General features: G+C 47.7%; 1 protein-coding gene across 8 annotated transcripts in view; it reads right to left on the minus strand.

Moving 5' to 3' along the window:
• The window catches only part of SYNGAP1 (synaptic Ras GTPase activating protein 1), a 2,054,767-nt gene that overhangs the window by 136,897 nt on the left and 1,897,862 nt on the right, over positions 1–20,008 (minus strand). For all 8 annotated transcript variants that reach the window (XR_011283210.1, XM_069635198.1, XM_069635197.1 and 5 more), the window contains 3 exons: positions 10,900–11,136; positions 8,456–8,660; positions 5,155–5,333 (listed from right to left, as the gene is read on the minus strand). Coding sequence is in view for 7 of the 8 variants with exons in the window: in XM_069635198.1 (XP_069491299.1) it covers positions 5,155–5,333; positions 8,456–8,660; positions 10,900–11,136 (621 nt within the window). In the remaining variant the exon portion in view is untranslated. The remainder of the gene's footprint in view (positions 1–5,154; positions 5,334–8,455; positions 8,661–10,899; positions 11,137–20,008) is intronic.

Genomic DNA, 20,008 nt, shown 5'->3' on the forward strand with positions numbered 1-20,008 from the left:
TTAGGAATGTGAACTCTATGTGGGCAGTCACTACTCTTCCTCATCCCAGTACTAAATGGGTCAGTTTTCCAGGAATTCATAGAGCCCTTCTTTATCTTGGTATTGTGAAGGGAAACTCTATTCAGATAGTCCTTGCTCTTCCCCTTCCCAGTACGTCCTATACTCAAAGTAAAGTATAAGAGAAACACATGGCAACAGTGGGAATGGTACTGATATGGGTTGGTGAGGAAGGTGAACTATGGTAAGGTGGGTTGTGGGGATACAATGTTCTCCCCAGGTCGTCACTAATCCTGTAGGGGATTTCCCTCCACATGAGATCCACCCGCTGAGTACCGCCCCGAGGGGGACCATCGGGTAGCAGCCTCACCTCCATGGCCTCATGGGCAGGTGCTGCCCCTAGGAGAGAAGTGACGACGTCTGGGGATTCGTCACAGGGACTCACAGAGGAAAACCTCTTAACCTTAATGGATGAAGATGAATGAAGTAAAACACAGGTGTAAATTACTAGACTGCCCAAGAAGGCCAAGCTAGATTGCAAGGAATTCTACACTACCAAAGTGCGTGAGGCAGTCAAGCAATCACGTAAACTGCAGCCTCTCCTATTTCTTCATCTAGAAGGTGGAGAAAATCAGTGCTTATCATCCTCTCCCACACCACTAGTCGTGCACCCACAGCACCAAGCTCACCTGACCCAGGTAATGGACTACCACCAAGACAAAAGGACACCACACTGAGACTGCTCCCGTCTTTCAAACCTGCATGAGAAGCAAGGAAATCCTACTTCAGAGCCATTACAGCTACACAGGCCAACACAATGAGTGGCCCTCTTTTCCCACTCATCAACAGCTCAGTGACACCTGGCTCCATGCCCAGCGCTTTAAAACACTCCCGATTTACACCATTACTGAACAAAATATCTACATCTCATGCAATAGCTGCTCTCTTCCTGATAACTAAAACATCTGAGAAAGAGTGGTTACTACCCAGGTCGAACAGCATCTGGAAGAACACCCTCTTGTATACCACTACCACCAAATAGGCTCACTCCACCATCATATTTGAAGTGGTTTCCCTCATTCCTTTCAGCAATGTGGCCCCCGGGTATGGCTAGTTCTAACATGGAGGCATTACTAGACTACCCCTAGAAGAATTTACAAGCCATCCTTGTGGGTGCGGATTGACCGCCCCTCAGGGCATGGTTGGACAGCACTGGATAGCATAGCTATACTGCTACACTACTGAGTATATGGTTAGACTGCCTATGAAGGTTTGGCTAGCTAGCCAATTAGGAACAGCTAGACCACCCACGAGGGATAGTTAGCCCACCCCTTCAGCAGAGCTAGAATGCCCTTGTGGGTACAGCTAGACTGCCATTATGGGCATTGTTTCATCGCCTATTAGGGTTTGGCTAGATTGCCCAAAAGGGTGCAGCTCAGAGGTCTTCAACCTATGGGGCGCTCCCTCTCCCCCAGGGGGGCGATTGATGCTGAATTCCCGGGGGGCACAAGACCCCAACCTAGAATTAAGAAATATATATATATTTTTTTAATAGAGGAAATAGTCAGGGGTGCCTCACAGGGTCGGACTGGAGTATAATACTGTCTTGGGCATCAATGAAAAAGTGGACCACAGTTGCAAATAGCAATTCATTCCTTTAGTGACAGACTGTTTGAATAGTACCCAAGGGTTTTTTCTGGTTAAAATCTTAGCAAATTGTGATATTTAAATAGTATTTATTCAGCAACAATGGTCAAAACTACTAGCTGCATAGTGAAGTAACTCATAAAAATATCAAAATGGCCCACATTGCCTAAAAAACGGGCCCATTTTGACCAAAGAAACTGGGCCACACTAGCATTTTGCAGTTTTGGTTCAGGCATTGCCCCTTTGCTCTATAGGCCAGTCCGAGCCTGGCAGCTTATCCATAATGGCCGAGGGGGCGTCGACCCAGTGGTCCCCTCACCCATTATGCAGGAACCGAGGAGCCAGCCCAGTGAAACACTGAGCACTCCCTCAGCTGCTTTTTCCAGCTGAGGGAGTACTCCTGGGCTGGCTGAACTGTCAAAGGGAAACACTGTTTCAGTTCCCCAGCCGCACATGCTCACTGAGTCATGTAAGGCTGGGGGTGTTTTGCTTCGCAAGCCTTGCTTAGCTCATTGGAAATGCTGGCTGGGAACTGCATGTATGTATGTGCGAGGAGGAGCTCCTGCACCTGCTCGCACATACGGACAGAGCAGCCTGGAGCAGGGCGTTTCAGCACCCACGCCCATTCCCGATTCCTGTTCATGATGCAGGAGCTGCAGCTCTGGGGAGGAAACCTGGGTAGCAAACTGTTTGGCTTTTTAGCCATTTATTTTTAAAAGTATACTCTAAAATGCAACATTTTAACCCATTATTTTACAAAAAATCTGGGGGAAACCCCCCTCAAACCCACATTGATTGGCATATCTGGGGGAAATATTTATGCCTCGCCACTTAAAAAATTCAGCAACCACCACTGGCCCTGGGACTGTGATGGGAGCAGGTGGGGGACCCCAGGGACTGTGCTGGGAGCAGGGTGGGGAAGCCCAGGGACTGTGCTGGGAGCAAGATGGGCGCGAGCCATGGGATAGTGGTGGGAGCAGGGTGGGGAGAGCCCAGGGTCTGTGGTGGGGAGGGAGAGCACAGGTGCTGGATAGGAGTGGAATGAAGTAGCTCAGAGACTGTTATGGGTGCAAGTGGGGAAACCCAGGGTCTGAGCTGGGAGCCGGATGGGCGCGAGTCATGGGATAGTGGTGGGAGCAGGGTGGGGAGAGCCCAGAGTCTGTGGTCGGGTGGGGAGAGCCCGGGGACTGGGTAGGAGTGAAATGAAGGAGCTCAGAGACTGTGATGGGAGCAATTGGGGAAGCCCAGGGACAATGCTGGGAGTAGGGTGCAGTGACGGCACGCAATAGTTCATAGCTATTTAGACTTACTCACCATTTGGCATTTTTGGGGAGGCCCAGCCTGCCCACATTTTGCTCGGGGGTGGGGGGGCAGGCCTAAAATGTTTGAAGACCACTGGTCTTGCTAAACCGACCATGTGAACATGGTGGGATGATAACCACAGGAAGTGAAGGTAGGTCTAATATTGTCGCATTGGAGGCGGATCCATATTTGGCCCGTCTCAAATTCTCAGAAACCGAGGACTGTCACTACTCCTAGCATTAATGGCACATGTATATAGCTTAGTCCATATAGAGTCTGTGTAGAGTGGACTAATGTTTAAGATGTCTGTGAGTGACAGCCGTGATTAGTGCAGATCAGGGATGGACGTACATGCCCACGGAGCAGTACAGTTTCTCTTTTCAATACTAACATGGTAAGAAAGGAGAAAATACAGAAATTTAAAAGAAAACAGTTGATCTAACGGCTGTATAAATGAAAAGCCAGGACACACTGCAAATATTCTGAAAGGAAGCAAAGTGCTCGGTCACTGAATTACTGACTTGCCTTTCGGTTGCATTCCGAGTAGCGTGATACTGTAGCCTTGAATCCATACACCCAGTGTAATTGTAAATTTGTAAAGCGTATATACACAAGCGAAGTGCTTCATAGCGCTTCAAGGCCGGAAGGGAACAAGGGAATACAGTCATCATTCTTAGGCCTTGAAGAATCCAAATGATTTTACCAAAAAACTAGCATACCAGGCCAAGTGCATGCATAACGGCTTGTCAGATAGTGCAGGTGCATGACAAAGAGTGGGGAGTGAAATGGGGGGGGGGCATAGAGCACAATAAACTACCGTACTAGGCCTGGCAATAATATGCCTATGCCCGAGTATTCCTGGTACAACCAAGCAACTAGGGAGAGGAGGCAGAGGGGGGACAGGACAGACAGACTTGCTAGGTCTAGTACGTTCAAGGTCATGCAAGTGCGCAGACAGGAACTGCGAGGCTCTGGAGGTGCACCGGGCGGCCAGTCACCGAACTGAGCAGGTTGGGAGGAGAAAGAAGGAGGGAAACAGGGGAGAAGAGAAAAGAGGTTAGCAGGGGAGAGGGAGAGAGAAAGAGGAAGAGAAGAGGAAGGTCTTGAGGAGTTTCCGGAACTTAAGGAAGTTCGGCTCAGGACAAAGAGAGGCAGGGAGGCTGTTCCAGAGGTAGGCACCTGCCGGCATTTACCCCCAAATCTCTGTTTGGAAAAGCGTCTCACCAGCAGAGTGTTGGAGGAGGCCGAGCAGAAGGCTCTAGAAGGAGAGTATTTAGGAAGAGAGTGTTGTAGGTAGCACAGGCCCCGGCACCAGAAAGCCAAAGTCGGTTATGCTGCGGGACTTGAACTTGATCCTTGCAGCCACAGGGAGCCAGTGGAGAGATGTCACCGTTGGAGAGATGCGGTCCCTGGGCTTGAGGCCAAGCATAAGTCTAGTGGTTCTGTTCTGGATAAGTTGAGGAGTTTGGAGAGTAGCAGTAGGAAGATTGAGAAAGAGACTGTTGCAGTAGTCCCGTCTGGAGAGAACCAGGGCTCTGCAGACGGTGAACCTCTGGGGGTAGGTGAGAAAAAGTAGAATGCCTTTGAGGAGGTGCAGCTGATAGTGTGACTTCTTGGAGATGCCAGAGATGTAAGGAGAGAAGGAGAGAGTAGAGTCGAAGATGATCCCCAGATTATTTGCCTCACTGGTGGGTGAGGGTCCAGGACCAAGAGAGGCCAGCCAGAGTGAAAGTGGGAAAGAAGGAGCAGGTGTCCCAATGAGGATGATCTCTGTTTTACTGGCATTAAGGCAGAGATCATTAGCAGCACACCAGGACTGAATTGCGGCCAGGCAGTCAGGAATGAGCGAAAAGGAGGAGGGGCCGAGGGTAGCCTGAAAGAGAGCTGTATGTTGTCCGTGGTGTGTCGTCATCTGGTGTGTTACAGATATGTGAACATGTATCGGGGAGCATCATTCTATAACTGAGGCCGATATTGGTTGTTTTTTTGGGGTGTACATTGCTCCATGAAATGATAAAAATGAAGTACTTGATGGTCCACGTGGAAGAGTTGTAGGAAAGTATACAAAGAAAGAACAGTTAGAAGAAGTGCAATTGCCCCCTTCCACATCACGGGTGTATCTAGAAATGTATCAGTCCATCAAGGGTTAGCGGAAGTCAGAACCCAATGAAAGAGTGGCCTGGGAAACTGCCCCCACGTGTCGCTTACCTGTTGAGGTCCCGCACCATGAAGGACTGCATGTCGGAGGAGGGACCCCGGAGGATGATGGGTTTGGGTGGAAGGCGATCGCTCTGGTGACTGGGCTGCCGCTGGATGTGAGGGTTCCTGAGAGCTAGGCTGATGTCATTGAGGAGACGGGGCAAAGGGCCCAGCTTCATCATGGCTTCCTGGGAGAAAGAAAATGGAAATTAGGCCACTGGCAAAGAAAGGGCAAGGGTCCAACGACCTCTGCCTTCCAGGAAGAAAGAAACACAGAATTAGGTTGTAGCAAAGGAGGGGAAGCAGATCAGGTATCCTGAAGGCTTCCTAGGTTAAGGGAACATGAAATGAGATCAAGGCAGATGTGTGGAAAATGGTTCCGCTTCACCAGAAAAATAGGTATCGACAGATGTAGGGCAAAAGGTCCAGCTTCCTAAAAGCTTCCTGTGGGAGAGAAAGTGCAAATCATATGGGACACATTGTCAATTGTTCATTCCGTCATGGCTTCCTGGAAGAAAGAAAATGAAATTAAGTCACAGTGGAGATGGATATGGGACAAAGGGCTCACTTACATTATTGGGAAATAGGGCAAATGTCCAAGTTTCTTAATGCTTTCTTTGCAGAGAGGGAGAGGGAAAGAGAGAGAGAGAGAGAGAGAGAGAGAGAGAGAGAGAGAGAGAAAGAGAAAGAGAAAGAGAGAGAGAGAGAAAGAGAGAGAGAGAGAGAGAGAAAGAGAGAGAGAGAGAGAGAGAGAGAGAGAGAGAGAGAGAGAGAGAGAATGTGCTAAGTGCTAAGAGGTGACAAGTGTTAAACTTCATAATACCTTTCTGGGAGAGACATAGGAAACGGCTGCATAACTCAAACTGAGGCAGAGAGTCCAAACTCACAATGGATTCTTGTAAGATTGAAACAAGCAATTTGGTTACATGGAAGGAAGGGCGCGATTTCTTGGGAGAAGGAAGGAGAATGTGCGACCAAAGTGAAGAAAGGGTAAAAGATGCAGCTTCTTCACAAGCTCCTGTGAGAAGGAAGTGGGGACATAGGTCAGCAAAGAAGATTGGACAAAGAGTCCATCTTCATCTCAACTTCCTGTGAGAAGGAAGTGGGGCCATAGGTCAGCGAAGGACATTGGGCAACGAGTACAGCTTCATCTCAGCTTCCTATGAGAAGGAAGTGGGGCCATGGGTCAGAGAAGGAGATTGGACAAAGAGTCCAGCTTCATCACAACTTTCTGTGAGAAGGAAGTGGGGCTAGATTGAACAAAGAGTCCAGCTTCATCTCAACTTCCTGTGAGAAGGATTTGGGGTCATAGGTCAGAGGAGGAGATTGCACAAAGAGTCCAGATTCATCTCAACTTCCTGTGAGAAGGAAGTGGGGCCATAGATCAGAGGAGGAGATTGGACAAAGAGTCCAGCTTCATCACAACTGCCTGTGAGAAGGAAGTGGGGCCATAGGTCAGAGGAGATTGGACAAAGAGTCCAGCTTCTCAACTTCCTGTGAGAAGGAAGTAGGCCAGACGTAGGCAAGAGGCTTAGACAAAGAGTCCAGCATCATCTCACCCTCCTGTGAGAAAGACGTGGGGCCATAGGTGAGAGAATATTGGACAAAGAGTCCAGCTTCATTTTGACTTCCTGTGAGAAGGAAGTGTGGCCATACTTGACCCTGGTAGGATAGCTCAGGGGTAACGTGCTCGCCTTGGAAGCAAGACGACACGTAGCACCACAGGTTCGATTCCCGGGTCTGCGCTTAGAAACCTCTGGGTATTAAGCGTGTTATAAATAACCTATCATAGCATACGCCAGAGAAGGAGAGTAGATAAAGAGTCCAGCTTCATCTCAACCTCCTGTGAGAAGGAAGTGGGGACATAGGTCAGAGAAGGCGGTTAGACAAAGAGTCCAGCTTCATCTCAACTTTCTGTGAGAAGGAAGCGGGCCAGAGTTCAAGAGAAGATTAGTCAACAAATCCAGCTTCATCTCAACTTCCTGTGAGAAGGAAGTGGGGCCATACGCCAGAGAAGGAGAGCAGACAAAGAGTCCAGCTTCATCTCAACCTCCATTGAGAAGGAAGTGGGGACATAGGTCAGAGAAGGCGGTTAGAAAAAGAGTCCAGCTTCATCCCAACTTCCTGTGACAAGGAAGCGGGCCATAGTTCAAGAGAAGGAGATTAGACAACGAATCCAGCTTCATCTCAACTTCCTGTTAGAAGGAAGTGGGGCCATAGTTCAAGAGAAGGAGATTAGACAACACATCCAGCTTTATCTCAACTTTCTTTGAGAAGGAAGTGGGGTCATAGGTCAGAGAAAGAGAATGCGTAAAGAGCCCATCTTTATCTCAACTTCCCGTGAGAAGGAAGTGGGGCCACAGTTTCTTTCTTCAAAAAGAAACTTACAACCATACTGTTTGACAAATATGTCTTGGCCTACCATCTCATCACTGCATTCCCCACTGTAACAGTTACCAGCACTGTGATACTTCTGGGTCTGGGCACTATCAACAAATAAAATACATAAATAAATAACTAGGTCTGAGAAAGAGATTGGACAAAGAGTGCAGTTTCATTGTGACTTCTTGTGAGAAGGAAGTGGGGACAAATGTCACAGGGCTAAGCTATGAAACAACAACCAGAAGCAGGGTGTAGTGGGTCGATAGCTGGTGCCCTTGGGCAATGTACCTCTTGTCCCTTTAGAGTGCCTGCCTTCCCTGGAAGGGAACAACAGTTTCCTTGTGTACTGTATGCTGTGAGTGTCCAACACTGGTAGGGCTCATCCCAAGGTTGTCACCGAGCTTATATGTGAACAAATTCCAAGAACAGGGCATGCATGGCGGGGAGCTCCTGGCCCTGGGCTATGTACTTCCTTCCTTAGAGTGTGTAACTGGCCTGGGCACGTATCACCAGAGCTTTCTCAAGTATGTTTGAAGTGTTCCTTGATGGCAGGGCTTGCTTCTTTATCATTACTCAATTTAGTTGTGAAATAACCAACAAGAGCAGCACATGCAGGGTAAAGCACTGCTGGGCCCGAGTCATGTACTTATTTTGAGGGTCTACCTGCTCTTGAGGGCATGAGAACATTGGGTGTTCATGATGGAGAATTGGCTGCTTTGGGCCACTACTCGTCCTAGGTCTACCGGCACGGCTTGGCCTGCTAGCTTTACCTTGCCAAGTAGTGGCATGACCGCCCAGAGCAGGGCGTGCAGGATGCAGGCTGTCCGACTTGGCCAATGTACCTCTTTAGAGTGCCTTCCTAACTTTGGTGGGCATGACCACAACTCAGTGTATCCCTTACCGGCAGTGATTGGCCCACTCTCCTTACCTTGCTTAGCTGGGGCATGACCTCCCAGAGCAGGGCGTGCAGAGTGGAGAGCTCCCGGCCCAGGTCAATGTAGCCCTCGAAGCTGCTGCTGTTGGTTGAGGTGTCCAAGTTGGAGATCTCATAGAGAAACTGCTGCATGCTTGCCCACTCCAACTCCAGGAACTCGTTCATGAAGGACATGTACTCTTCCTTACTGCCAAACCTACTGAGAGATTACAGAGAAGAATTAGAGCAGGCTCTCTGCACTGCAGGTCTGGTGTCACCCCCTACGGGCACACGAGTGGCATTGCTAGATGGGGAAATCAGAGAGGTTAGGAAGATTAAGGCTAAAGGATAGAGAAAGTAGGGTTGATACAACCTCAGATGACATGTCATTCATGCAGAATGCCCACTGAGTGGGATCACTCAGTAAACCAATGCGTAGGGTGACCAGACGTCCCAGCTTTGCCGAAACTGTCGCGGAATTGGGCCCTCTTTCCTGAGAGATTTTTTAATGTAAAAACCCTGTCTCGGTTTTGGAGAAAGGGAGCATAACTATTTAAACAGCAACAATTATGAACTAATTAAACAACATAGCAATTCAAGGATGTTTTATGGCAGGATGGGCTTGAAGCCCCAACCTTTCAGGTACCTGCCAGATGCATTTACTGATTGTTCCACTGAGGTGGCTTGGAGTAAACAGCAAGGCCTGCAATATTAATCAGACCAAAGTCTCCTTTTATTATTAAAATGCTTACATCATCCACAGTCACAATGCTGGAAAAACTCTGGGATGGGGGTGGCAGAATGTGGTCGATGTGGATTGCATGGGGCAGAGCTGGACTGTCAGGCGGTGGCCTTTCAACAACAGGCTGTCCCGGTTTTTCATATTGAAAATCTGGTGCCCCTACCAATGTGCCCGCTGCAGGGATCTGTGTGTGACCTGCATGTCATTGATTTGACATCCTGACAGTCCACTGAGATTCTCAGTTTTATGAACCCAATTTAAGGGGTGTTGCTTTATTGGCGCGTGCGGAGCGTGCTCTATAATTGGGCAACACCTTGTATGTCAATGGTCTTCAAACTGTGGGGCTGGCCCCCTTCGGGGAGCCAGAAGGATGCCCAGGGGGGCATGAGGCTCTTTAAAAAGGTAGTGCAGTGACTGCTTTCAATAGAAAATATAAGCAGATATGGCATCTGGGGGGGGGGCAGGAACCATAGTTTAACTCAAGGAGGTGCCCGACAACAATCTTTTTACTCAAGGGAGGGGAGGCTCAGCATAACAAAGTTTGAATACCACTGTTCTCGTGTACCTGCGCCCAGGAGAGTTTGCTCAGCCAATCAAGCACGAGAGAACCTGGTTGTTATATACCAGAACAAGCCAGCGTTCTGTTTGCAATCCACTTCACTAGCACACCTGTTGTGCCACCCCTACCTTTGTCCCTGATCCCGCCCGTCTGCCTGTACCCTGGATCTAATCCTCTAGTTACATCTCACACCTGCAGCCTCTACTTCTACCCTTACGTCACTGCCCTACTGTTGATTCGGCCATCAAGGAAAGTGAGAAGGGACTTCGAACAAAAGCTTCTTTCCCATCTCTCATGACAGCCATCCTTCCTTGGGTAAAGGTTTCTTTCACTGCATCACGTGAAAGAAAACGCTCATGAATTCCCTATGATCTCTCAGCTCTTTTTTCTCAACAGGACCCAACATGAGCAATGTTCATAATACAGCACTCCTTTTTGGAGGAGGTACATGACCAACTCCCCAATTTCAATTGTGTGGTATTTATTTCACTATATACAGCCAGCAAAAGGTAGAGCCTCGATTATACATGCCAACCCTCCCGATTTAGACAGGAGACTTCCCATTTTTCCGTCAAAAATGTTATGTTTTAATTTCTCCCTCCTAAAATATCCCTTATCCCAATGCAATTCAATTCTCCCTCTTTACATAACAAAATCTGCCTCCAGAATGATCCAAAATGCTGGCATGCATGCACAAGTCCCTCAATGACATACACACGCATGCCTCCTGTCTGCCCCAATCATTCCCCATTTATGGGTGGTGTCCACCCTTGAACCATTCTTTACAAAACCCCTCATGCCATTCCAAGGGCTAAAACGCTTTCCACCTACCACTGATGTGGCAAAGTTTGAAACGTTCACCAATCCGTTCCATTAGGCTAGCGCACCTTTCAGTGGTTATTTTAAGTGCCCGCTAGAATCTCTATGCCAACCCCTTGCCATAGCATATGTGTCTCGGGTAGTGTGTAAACTCCAGAACTGTGCAGGCCTTCAGATCTCTGCCTATGGCCTGTATCACTGTTCTCTTTACAGTGCTGGCAGAACCCATTGTCCTTTCTGGTCAGTATAAAACAGCTCAGGTCTGTGGAACCTCCTTATCAATGCAGGCCTTTCCTTGCACTAAGTGATGCGCCCTCCAAGGAGCCCGAGATGGCTTACTTGTTGAAGTTGGCCAGGTTCTGGATGACTTTTGCAATGAGAGTTAATGTGCGTGACGTCTGCTCGTCCGGGTACTCCTGCATGAGGCTGAAGAGGCTGGGCGACATGATGGCCGGACAAAGAAATCGCAGGAAGAGCGAGGAGCTGATCAGGCGATCTGCGATGTCCTCCCTGCCCCGCTCAGCACAGCGCATCCTCCAGGAAGCAAACACCTCCTTGAGTTCCCTCGGGAAAACACTGTGAGTGGAAAGAAGAGAAAGAGGGTTCCAGAAATATCAAGAAAGGCGGTGATCCACAGTCTCCAACAGCCAGGCACAAGCGGACAAACAACCTCATTGTATCCTGTCACGCTGATGGAGCGAGAGCGGAGCAACTACACACAAGGCAAGATCGGAGGAGCAACCCTACAACATTCAGCACAAAAGAGGCCAAGAACCCAACATACCCAATACAACTGCGGCCAACAAGAACTTAGAACACTCAGTAAAAAGGTGTTCCTCAAAACCTGCATTGGAGACATCCAGGGAAGGAAAGACAGGGCAAAGAGCACACATAACAACAAACAGAAAAGCAGGACACAGAGTCCAAGAGTTCATGCACAAAATAGGACCTGGGCAGGAAAGGGAAGACAGACTATAAAGGGGTCATACAGAAAGTCTCCCACCCGAAAATCTAACATTCTTCTTTATCACATAGATTCCAGTCAACAGTATATTCAATGTATTGGATTTATTGAGCGTTGGAGGGCTACCAGAGCCACTTACATTAGGAAATCACCAGTCGATGGGGCAGTCCTCATTCAGGTACTTTACATTAACCAAGGTGCTCTTCCACAAATTACCGGTAGGTGCTGAAAATGCATGATACAGATACCGGAGCCAGGGACAAGGAGGACAGATAACAGACATTGGTCCAAGGAGACTGACTATATACAGGACTGAATGTACCATGGAATTAGTATTGGGGTGATAAAGGAGGGGTGTGTGATTAAGATGAGATTCCCCCTTCCAGGTTTAAGGGCCCCCCCTTGTAGATGTAAATTGCAGGAGTCCGGGTGAAAGTGGGGGGAGGGTAGAGCTTCAGTTAACTTGCTCAGGGAGAGGAAGAGAAAAAGAAAATATAAAGGGCGCCTGGCGGAGTCCTGATATGCCCAGGAGGGTACCTGTATGTAAAACACTTTTAATCAGGGTGAGAGATCCTCAGACAGCTGTCAGGTTTTGAAGCTATTTTATTTTGTCTTCAAAACTATTTTGCACAGATGAATATATTTAAACATTTACAGGACTTTCGCTAAGCACTAAAGTTTATTTGGACAGACATTTCTTTTCAGAGGGAAATACCCGTGAGTATCGTCCTCATTGTTTGTTGAGGAGCTGTTTCCACAGTGGTGCACAAGTATGCAATACAAGTGAATAGTGACATAGGATTGAACAAGGTGCGACCCAGGACTGTGCTAGGTCCGGGGGTGCTAAACACAAAAAGTGTACACAACACTATCTACAAGAACATATATACAGGGGTTGTGCCACAAGACATCGACACGGAAGTGTTTCGGCCAGACTGGGCTGGGTAAGATCGTATGATTCGCCTGCCACTGCAATCGGTAAGTTATGACATATTTCTGAGCTGCATTTGGTCTGTTTTAAATTAGGGGCAGAAGGCTAATGTACTTCCAGCTAGTCTTACGCACCTCACGGGCATTTTATTAACAGCTTCTAAAGCACGATACGATCTCTCATAGATTCTGACCTTGATAACACACGCGCATGGCAAAACACTTCCCTGGTATGTTGCTGATTGCACAATAGCTCCCAGGAGCATGCCACTGCTAGCACTCTGAACACCTCACCCGACAGAGATGCACAATAGGCACGATCTGATCTATACTCCATACCACTCCCACTGGATAATGCCAGGGCCACCAAGTTCAGTGCACATACTTTTTAACCACCAATTAAGTGCACTACAAAACAGCACAATGCCAGCCAACAGTGCACTGCAATTCTCACGCCAGCGCCACGGCTTTCTTGGTTCAAGGCTCGGCTCATGTCTCCACTCCATGTTAGACACCCTCTCCAATGGTGGCTCCTAGTTCTGGGTCCAACACGGACCACATAGACACATCCCACGCTGGATGTACTTTGGCCCATGCTTCCACAAATTAAATACGGTCCCCCCAGGGTATGTAGCTAACTGCACACATACCTTTATTTTACAGCTCCTTGAAAACAAAGGCTGTATTAAGTAGCCTCAGTGACCCGATTTGCACGAGTCCTGACATGTCATAGGCAGACATGCATCCAAGAGTCCAGCACCCATAACAGGACTCCCAGCACAGCGTTCCCGCTGCACCACTGCAGACGGTAAGCTGTTCCGTTTTAAATACACCTCCAGTGTATTACAGGCACCAGTCTGCCCTAATTGATTTATATCTAAATGAACCAATAACGTCCTGAGATCCTGACAGCTATCCCTTCCCCCACAGATACCTGTACGGACAGCACCGTTATCAAGCAACCATCCTGATGAAGGCCACTACCACCTCGGGCTCTTACCCAGCCCAGTCTGGCCGAAACACTTCCGTGTCGATGTCTTGTGGCACAACCCCTGTATATATGTTCTTGTAGATAGTGTTGTGTACACTTTTTGTGTTTAGCACCCCCGGACCTAGCACAGTCCTGGGTCGCACCTTGTTCAATCCTATGTCACTATTCACTTGTATTGCATACTTGTGCACCACTGTGGAAACAGCTCCTCAACAAACAATGAGGACGATACTCACGGGTATTTCCCTCTGAAAAGAAATGTCTGTCCAAATAAACTTTCGTGCTTAGCGAAAGTCCTGTAAATGATTAGATATATTCATCTGTGCAAAATCGTTTTGAAGACAAAATAAAATAGCTTCAAAACCTGACAGCTGTCTGAGGATCTCTCACCCTGATTAAAAGTGTTTTACATTCAGGGAGAGGAAGTCAAACATTTCATGCATAAAGGTTGAGAGTTCAATCCATGTTCTGGAAGTCGAAATACTTCCATAATTAACATTTCAGGAGTTAATGGCCTCCAGGGTAAAAATGAGGCGGATAGTTGGATAAGAAGACGAGTGGAATTCCACGCCCTTCTGTTTCGCAGTGTGAGAACCAAACCCAAGTGAACAAAACAGATACTGATGGGGGCAGCTGCAGCAGATGCAGGCAAAAGAATGGAAAAAGGAATTCTATATTTTTCACAGCGCTTGTCAATTTTCCAGAGTGCGGGGTCTGCCATTGGGGATCCCTCTTTCCCATGGATTGACTGCAGGTAGGGCGCACACAGGGGAAAACCTCTGCACGACAGGCAATGCTAGGGATTTTACTGCAGGATCATCTTGATTGAGGGACCTCTACAGCTCCAGAATTGGACATGGTATTCCAACAGGGATCCAGCCCAGGATTTCCCGCTAGGAAATAGAAATGAAAGCAGAGACTTTGCCTTTCCATTCTCTACCACCTGGAGATTTGCTGTGCAGCACAGTAAAAAAACAAGGATTCTCTGCAATGAGTCCTCTAAGGGGCTTCCCCAGCGTCTGCGCTCTGCTATTGCAGGGGGTTTACTCCAGAAGCAGGAGGAGCCAGGAGGTAGCGATTGGACTCGCTAAAGTCCCAATCTGGAGCAGGGAGGGGGACCTTACAGGGAAAAAAACTAGCTCAGCATGTTTAAGAATACTCCTGGGGATCCATGGGTAGAAGTCGTAGTCGAAGGCAGTGACTTCCTGGATCCTATTTCTGGTAGTTCTGAGCTTTGCATGACTTTAAAACATCCAAAAGGGGGCTAAAGTGAAGCATCCAGCGCGGCTATGAGTGCTCTGTACTTATTCTGCGGCCTACACCAATGCCTGGCTGAAATCTCCTTTTATCAAAGGCTTTCCTTGAAGGCCAGAAAATCATGAAAGGTGATGTATAGCATCCCACTAAAGGACTACAGAAGAGCCATTCTCCCTTAAGTGCTAAGGGTGGGTATATTTGTCCAATTCACACAGGAATGTATCACAGCTCAGTTCTAAATTTAGTGTTTGCCGAGCCTTCGTATGATGGCCATTGAATGTTACCTAGTCCTTATGGCGACTGTTCGATCTCACCAAATATGTGACAGCCTTATTCTAAGCCTAGCGGTTGAGCCCATTTTATAGTCAAACGACATCAAACGACATGGAGTGCATCCGTGCGTATGCAGGAGCTCTGTAGCAGCATGGAGGCGCTTCATGATGATTTTGAAGGATTGTGCTGAGTTGTGCCTTGTAAGCGAAAAATACACACAATTGGTCAATATGAAAGGCAGAAGGGGTGGTGCAGGGTTTTCTAATGGTGGCTGGCCTTGCAATCATGCGTCATTGCCCAAATCTGGAGCAGACATATGCACAAGGTTTAAATGCAACTGAATTCCCCACAAGAGTGTGGTGAGAGGCCTGGTACCCGGGTAGTCACTGCATGCATGTGCAACACCTCGGAACAGAGTTAGGGGATGGCTCAGAAGAGTCGGGTTGTGCACAACCACCCATACCATCAACTGTCTCGATATTCATGAGAGACTCCCAATTTTAATGCCCAAAATGTTAAGATTTAACAACATTTTTGGACTTTCTCCCGTTGAAAATGGACATTCCTCCTCATCTCTTAACTCTGGCCAGAAGAAGGGAGTACAATACAAGAGCAATGTCTGGTTCCCACTTTATTGTGTGCTTGGGAGAACGGATGTCAATCGTGGTGCTGATTGGAGAACATTTACAAAATATCACTGTTAGGGAGAATTCTCTTATAAGGCTGATTTCCCAAACCTAGTGAGTCCCCCAGCAGTTTTGCTGGATTTCTGGGGTTTGTTTTTTTCTCCTGCTAAGAGTGAGACTCTTTCCTTCCCACTCTTAGGCATGATTTGAGGTATGTATTTGACTTGGTACGTTCTTATGGGCTATGGGGTCTTTTACTCCATAGGGTATCATCTGTTTTGGTATATGTGTTACACAGCCCCCTCAGTGCAGTAACACAGGGGTGTCATAGTGACCCCCAAACATAGACTCCATACCCTGGGACTGACTACTGTCCCCCAGGGCATGTAAAGTCACCATTGGCTTTATTAGTCCAAAATTGTGAATAGAACCAATACAAACCATCATATTGTGGAAGTACTGGAAGGGGTTAATTAGATTGCCGCTGGGTCTGTTTACAAGGGGGCACTGTCCAGTCCCCCCTTGTCGAGTTTCTGGCTGGTGGCAGCGGTTACCACGCAAAATATTCCACCAGAATATTTCCTATGGGATTTTCCCATTCATTTTAAACGCACCACTTTTTTGGTGCATTGTAAAGATACCGCCGGTTTATTTAATTAATATAAAATCGCCGGTTGGGTCTTTTCACCAGAACTCTTTTACAAAATGGCGTATTTGTCCATCTCTGTAACTCCAACCAAGGTCGGGCCCTTTGTTCCATTTTTTGGCGGGCTTCTCCACAGAAGTCCTCCAACTGGTGTCACTCTGTCTGGGATTCACAGGATGTGTGGGTGGGGGAATTGGCACCCTGGACTGCGTTGCCTTAGCAACCCAAGTCGCACTCTGTTCTGATTGGCCCAGTTGTGAGCCGCCCGGCTCACCACTTAGCATGTATGAGTGACAGCTGGGCTGTTGAATGGGGGTTTTTCTGCATAAAAGCAGGGCTTTTGGGACTGGAACTTCAGAAGTCGCCACTGGACCTGAGAAATCCGAAGAGGGGAGAAGCTGAGCCATCTGCAACGACGACACCACCGGTGGAGCCCTGCTGCAACGACCTCACCACTTCCCCGACGACAAGAGAAGATCTTCTGCTGCAAGAGTCTTCTCCCTCTGAGCTGGTGGGAACAACCAGTTCGATATTCGCCTTCCAGGACGTCCCTTGGTCGAATCGCCAGTGCCAAGCACCCGGCGGCCAGATAGCCAAGCTTCAGTCCAGCAGGACCGCGAATAAAAGGAACGCACCTTTTAACCAAACGAACTCTGCGGCTGGTCTCATCCCTGGGCAGTGCAACGACTCCAAGTTTCCACCTCGACGAGATCTTCTCCTTCCCTGGTCGAAACCACGAACTGCACCCGCTGCCAGGAACAACTGCCACCGCTGGAGCTTCCTCACTTTTAAAGGTACTGTGTTTGACCTGGCCTCCCTTTCCACGGATTGCTAAAGGTGACCCTTAAATCCTTGGCTTTCCAACTGGGTTGGCCCCCAGACCTTCTAACTTCACCTTTTGCATCAAACCAACCTCTTTTGAACATTTAGCAAAGACTTGAATGCATTTTTAAACTGTGTGATCTTGGGCACATTTCGCCTTGCTCCATTTAAAGTGGCCCTGGCCTATGAACTTTGGCTCTACAGTAGACTCTGCATTCACTAGCTTGCTCTGGTCTTAGAAAAGTGTTGGGAACTGTTTTATTTTCATGACCTGTCTTTTTCTCTCCCTCTAACTTAATTATTGGAGTGCCATCTAAGTTAAGCGCTCGCATCTGTTTTTACAAATAGTGGTGTTTTGACCTAGACTTGTCTAATAATTATTAGGGGAGGTGTGTATACTTTTTCTGATTGTGTTTGAACTTGCTTTGATCTATAGTGCTTAGTGTATTTCCTAAAGTGTGTTTTAAATAAATAATTATATACTTTTGATACCAAGCTCTGGTCAGTGTTTGTTTGCTCCACTGTGTTTTTGGCCCTATTGTGTATACTCTGTATACTGCCCTACTCATCTTGAGAGAAGTCTGACTGCTCAGCCACAGCTACCAGGTAAATCTGGGTGATACAGACTGCTACCAATTGGGTTTACTGCTTACTCCTGTAGTCTTAATCTTTTTGCAGTGTTCCCCAAGGGAACTGCACAGGATTCTGCCTAACACTGGTGTACAGCGGTGGGATTTGTATTGAGTATACATTGTAGAGTGCTTCTGATACTTTGGTGCAACTAACCACAAAGCTTAGCACTAAAAAGCTTATCTTCTAACAAGTCAACTATGGAAAGTTACAGCCAGGAGACCCTTTCTGCAGATACAGCTGATTGTTTAAGAGCCCTTTGTAGACATAAGAATCTTCCTGTAAAAGGCAAGAAAGTGAAAGTTTGAAGAACTTAGAGGGATGGATTAAGGGTTACAGAGTGAACACTTATGAGGGAATGAGAAATCTTGTTATGTTGGAGTCAATTTATGATGCCTGCTCTCCTGAGCTCAGACAGCCCTTGGCTGATTCAAAGGAAATAGATCCCAAGAAGCTAGCTAAGGCTGCTGACTTGTGGGTACCAACAGGGCTACACACAAGGATTCTGGGGCACCTCAGAAAAAGGATGAGGGGAAACAGCCTAAAAAGGACTCCAGAGAGAATTCCAATAATTCCAATTCCAAAGAGGGCCCCAAACAGAATAAGGGTAAGCAACAAGGGAAACCGAATCAGGCTAGTGTACCTTCTAGTCCCAAACCAGAAGGAGGTCAAAACAAGCCACCATTCATAAAGTCATTTGGGAAATGCTATGTTTGTGGCTCTACTGACCATGTGAAAGGGGATCCCAGATGTAAGGGTAAACCTTCAGCGGTCCACACTGTCTCCTTAGCCTTCACTCCAGAGGAGGAAGTACCAATGACAAGTGGAAACTTTGACCTACTGGCTGAAGACTCCATAAGAGTCTCAGCTAGTGTTTCTTTAATGTCCCTGGGGTTGTGGGAACAACAGAATTTAGATGTCTATAATTCTATCCCGGATAATAAAGAGTATTATAAGGACAGTGTCCAGGTGAATGGTCAGGAGACTCCTGCCATTAGGGACACTGGGGCCAGCATAACTGTGGTGGACAAATCTTTTTTCAAGGCAGAGGATGTTGCTAAGGCACCCAAATGCCTCACCAAGTTAGCTGAAGGCCCTGTGCAGATGCTTCCCCAGTTACCAGTTCCCATCCAGTGCAATGATATGACTGTGAAGATACCTGTCAGTGTACAATGTGAGGTGCCAGGAAGAGTTCTGTTGGGAAATGACCTGAAAACTCTTGGAGTAGTGTCACATACCCCCAGACCTCCTAGTAAAAGGTTACAGGAGCTAACCAGACCTGCAAGGGAGAAAACCTCGAGAGGTTCTCCTAAGGAGATGATGGAAACAGAAATCACTCCTACTCCACTGGAGCTATTATCTGCTATATCTGAGCAACCAGAAGCAAAGGGGAAACCCAAGGCTTCTAGAAGGAAACCAGCAGCAAGCACTCCAGTGCTTCCAACTAGGACTTCCCCTAGGTTGTCCAATGTTACACCTGTAACTCCACCTCCAGCTGAGGCTGAGAGGGAGGTACAACCCTGTGTGGTTGAACTAGAATCTGAAGAGACAGAGCTAGTAGAAGGCCAAGAACTTATTGGAAATCTGGATCCTATTGACCATCCTGAGCTGCAGTCTTTACTGGCAGAAGATGGACCCAACAGGGCAGACTTCAGTAAAGGGCAAAGAGAATGTCCAACTCTGGAAGGTCTTCGCCACCAGGCAGCTTCTCGGGCTGATGGGCAAGAGCCTGGGAAGTATAGGTTGCACTGGGAAGATGGCCTCTTCTACAGTGAACCGACTGAATCTGCACCTGCAGACTACAAACGACTTGTAGTGCCCCAAGAGAACAGGCTCCAATTCTTGCACCTAGCCCATGAGATTCCTTTGGCTGGTCACTTGAGCTTCAAGAAGACCAAGGAAAGTCTCTCTCTCTACTTTTATTGGCCTAAAATGGGGGCTGAGGTAGATGAGTATTGCAAGAGTTGCCACACTTGCCAAACTTCTGGTAAAAGTGGATCCAAGAACGTGGCACCTCTAGTGCCTCTCCCTGTGGTGGGAGTACCATTTGAGAGGGTAGGAATCGACATTGTTGGTCCCCTTGGTCCTCCAACTTCTTCAGGCAACAGGTGTATACTTGTTGTAGTAGACCATGCTACTAGATTCCCTGAAGCAATTCCTATGAGAACTGTTACAGCTCCAGCTGTTGCTAAGGCTCTCCTTGGTATTTTTACCAGGGTTGGGTTTCCTAAGGAGGTAATCTCTGACAGGGGGTCGAATTTTATGTCCCACTACATGAAGGCCATGTGGAAAAACTGTGGCGTTACCTA

Source organism: Ambystoma mexicanum, chromosome 13, assembly GCF_040938575.1.
Source record: "Ambystoma mexicanum isolate Mex_15411 chromosome 13, UKY_AmexF1_1, whole genome shotgun sequence".
NCBI classification, from domain to species: Eukaryota; Metazoa; Chordata; class Amphibia; order Caudata; family Ambystomatidae; genus Ambystoma; species Ambystoma mexicanum.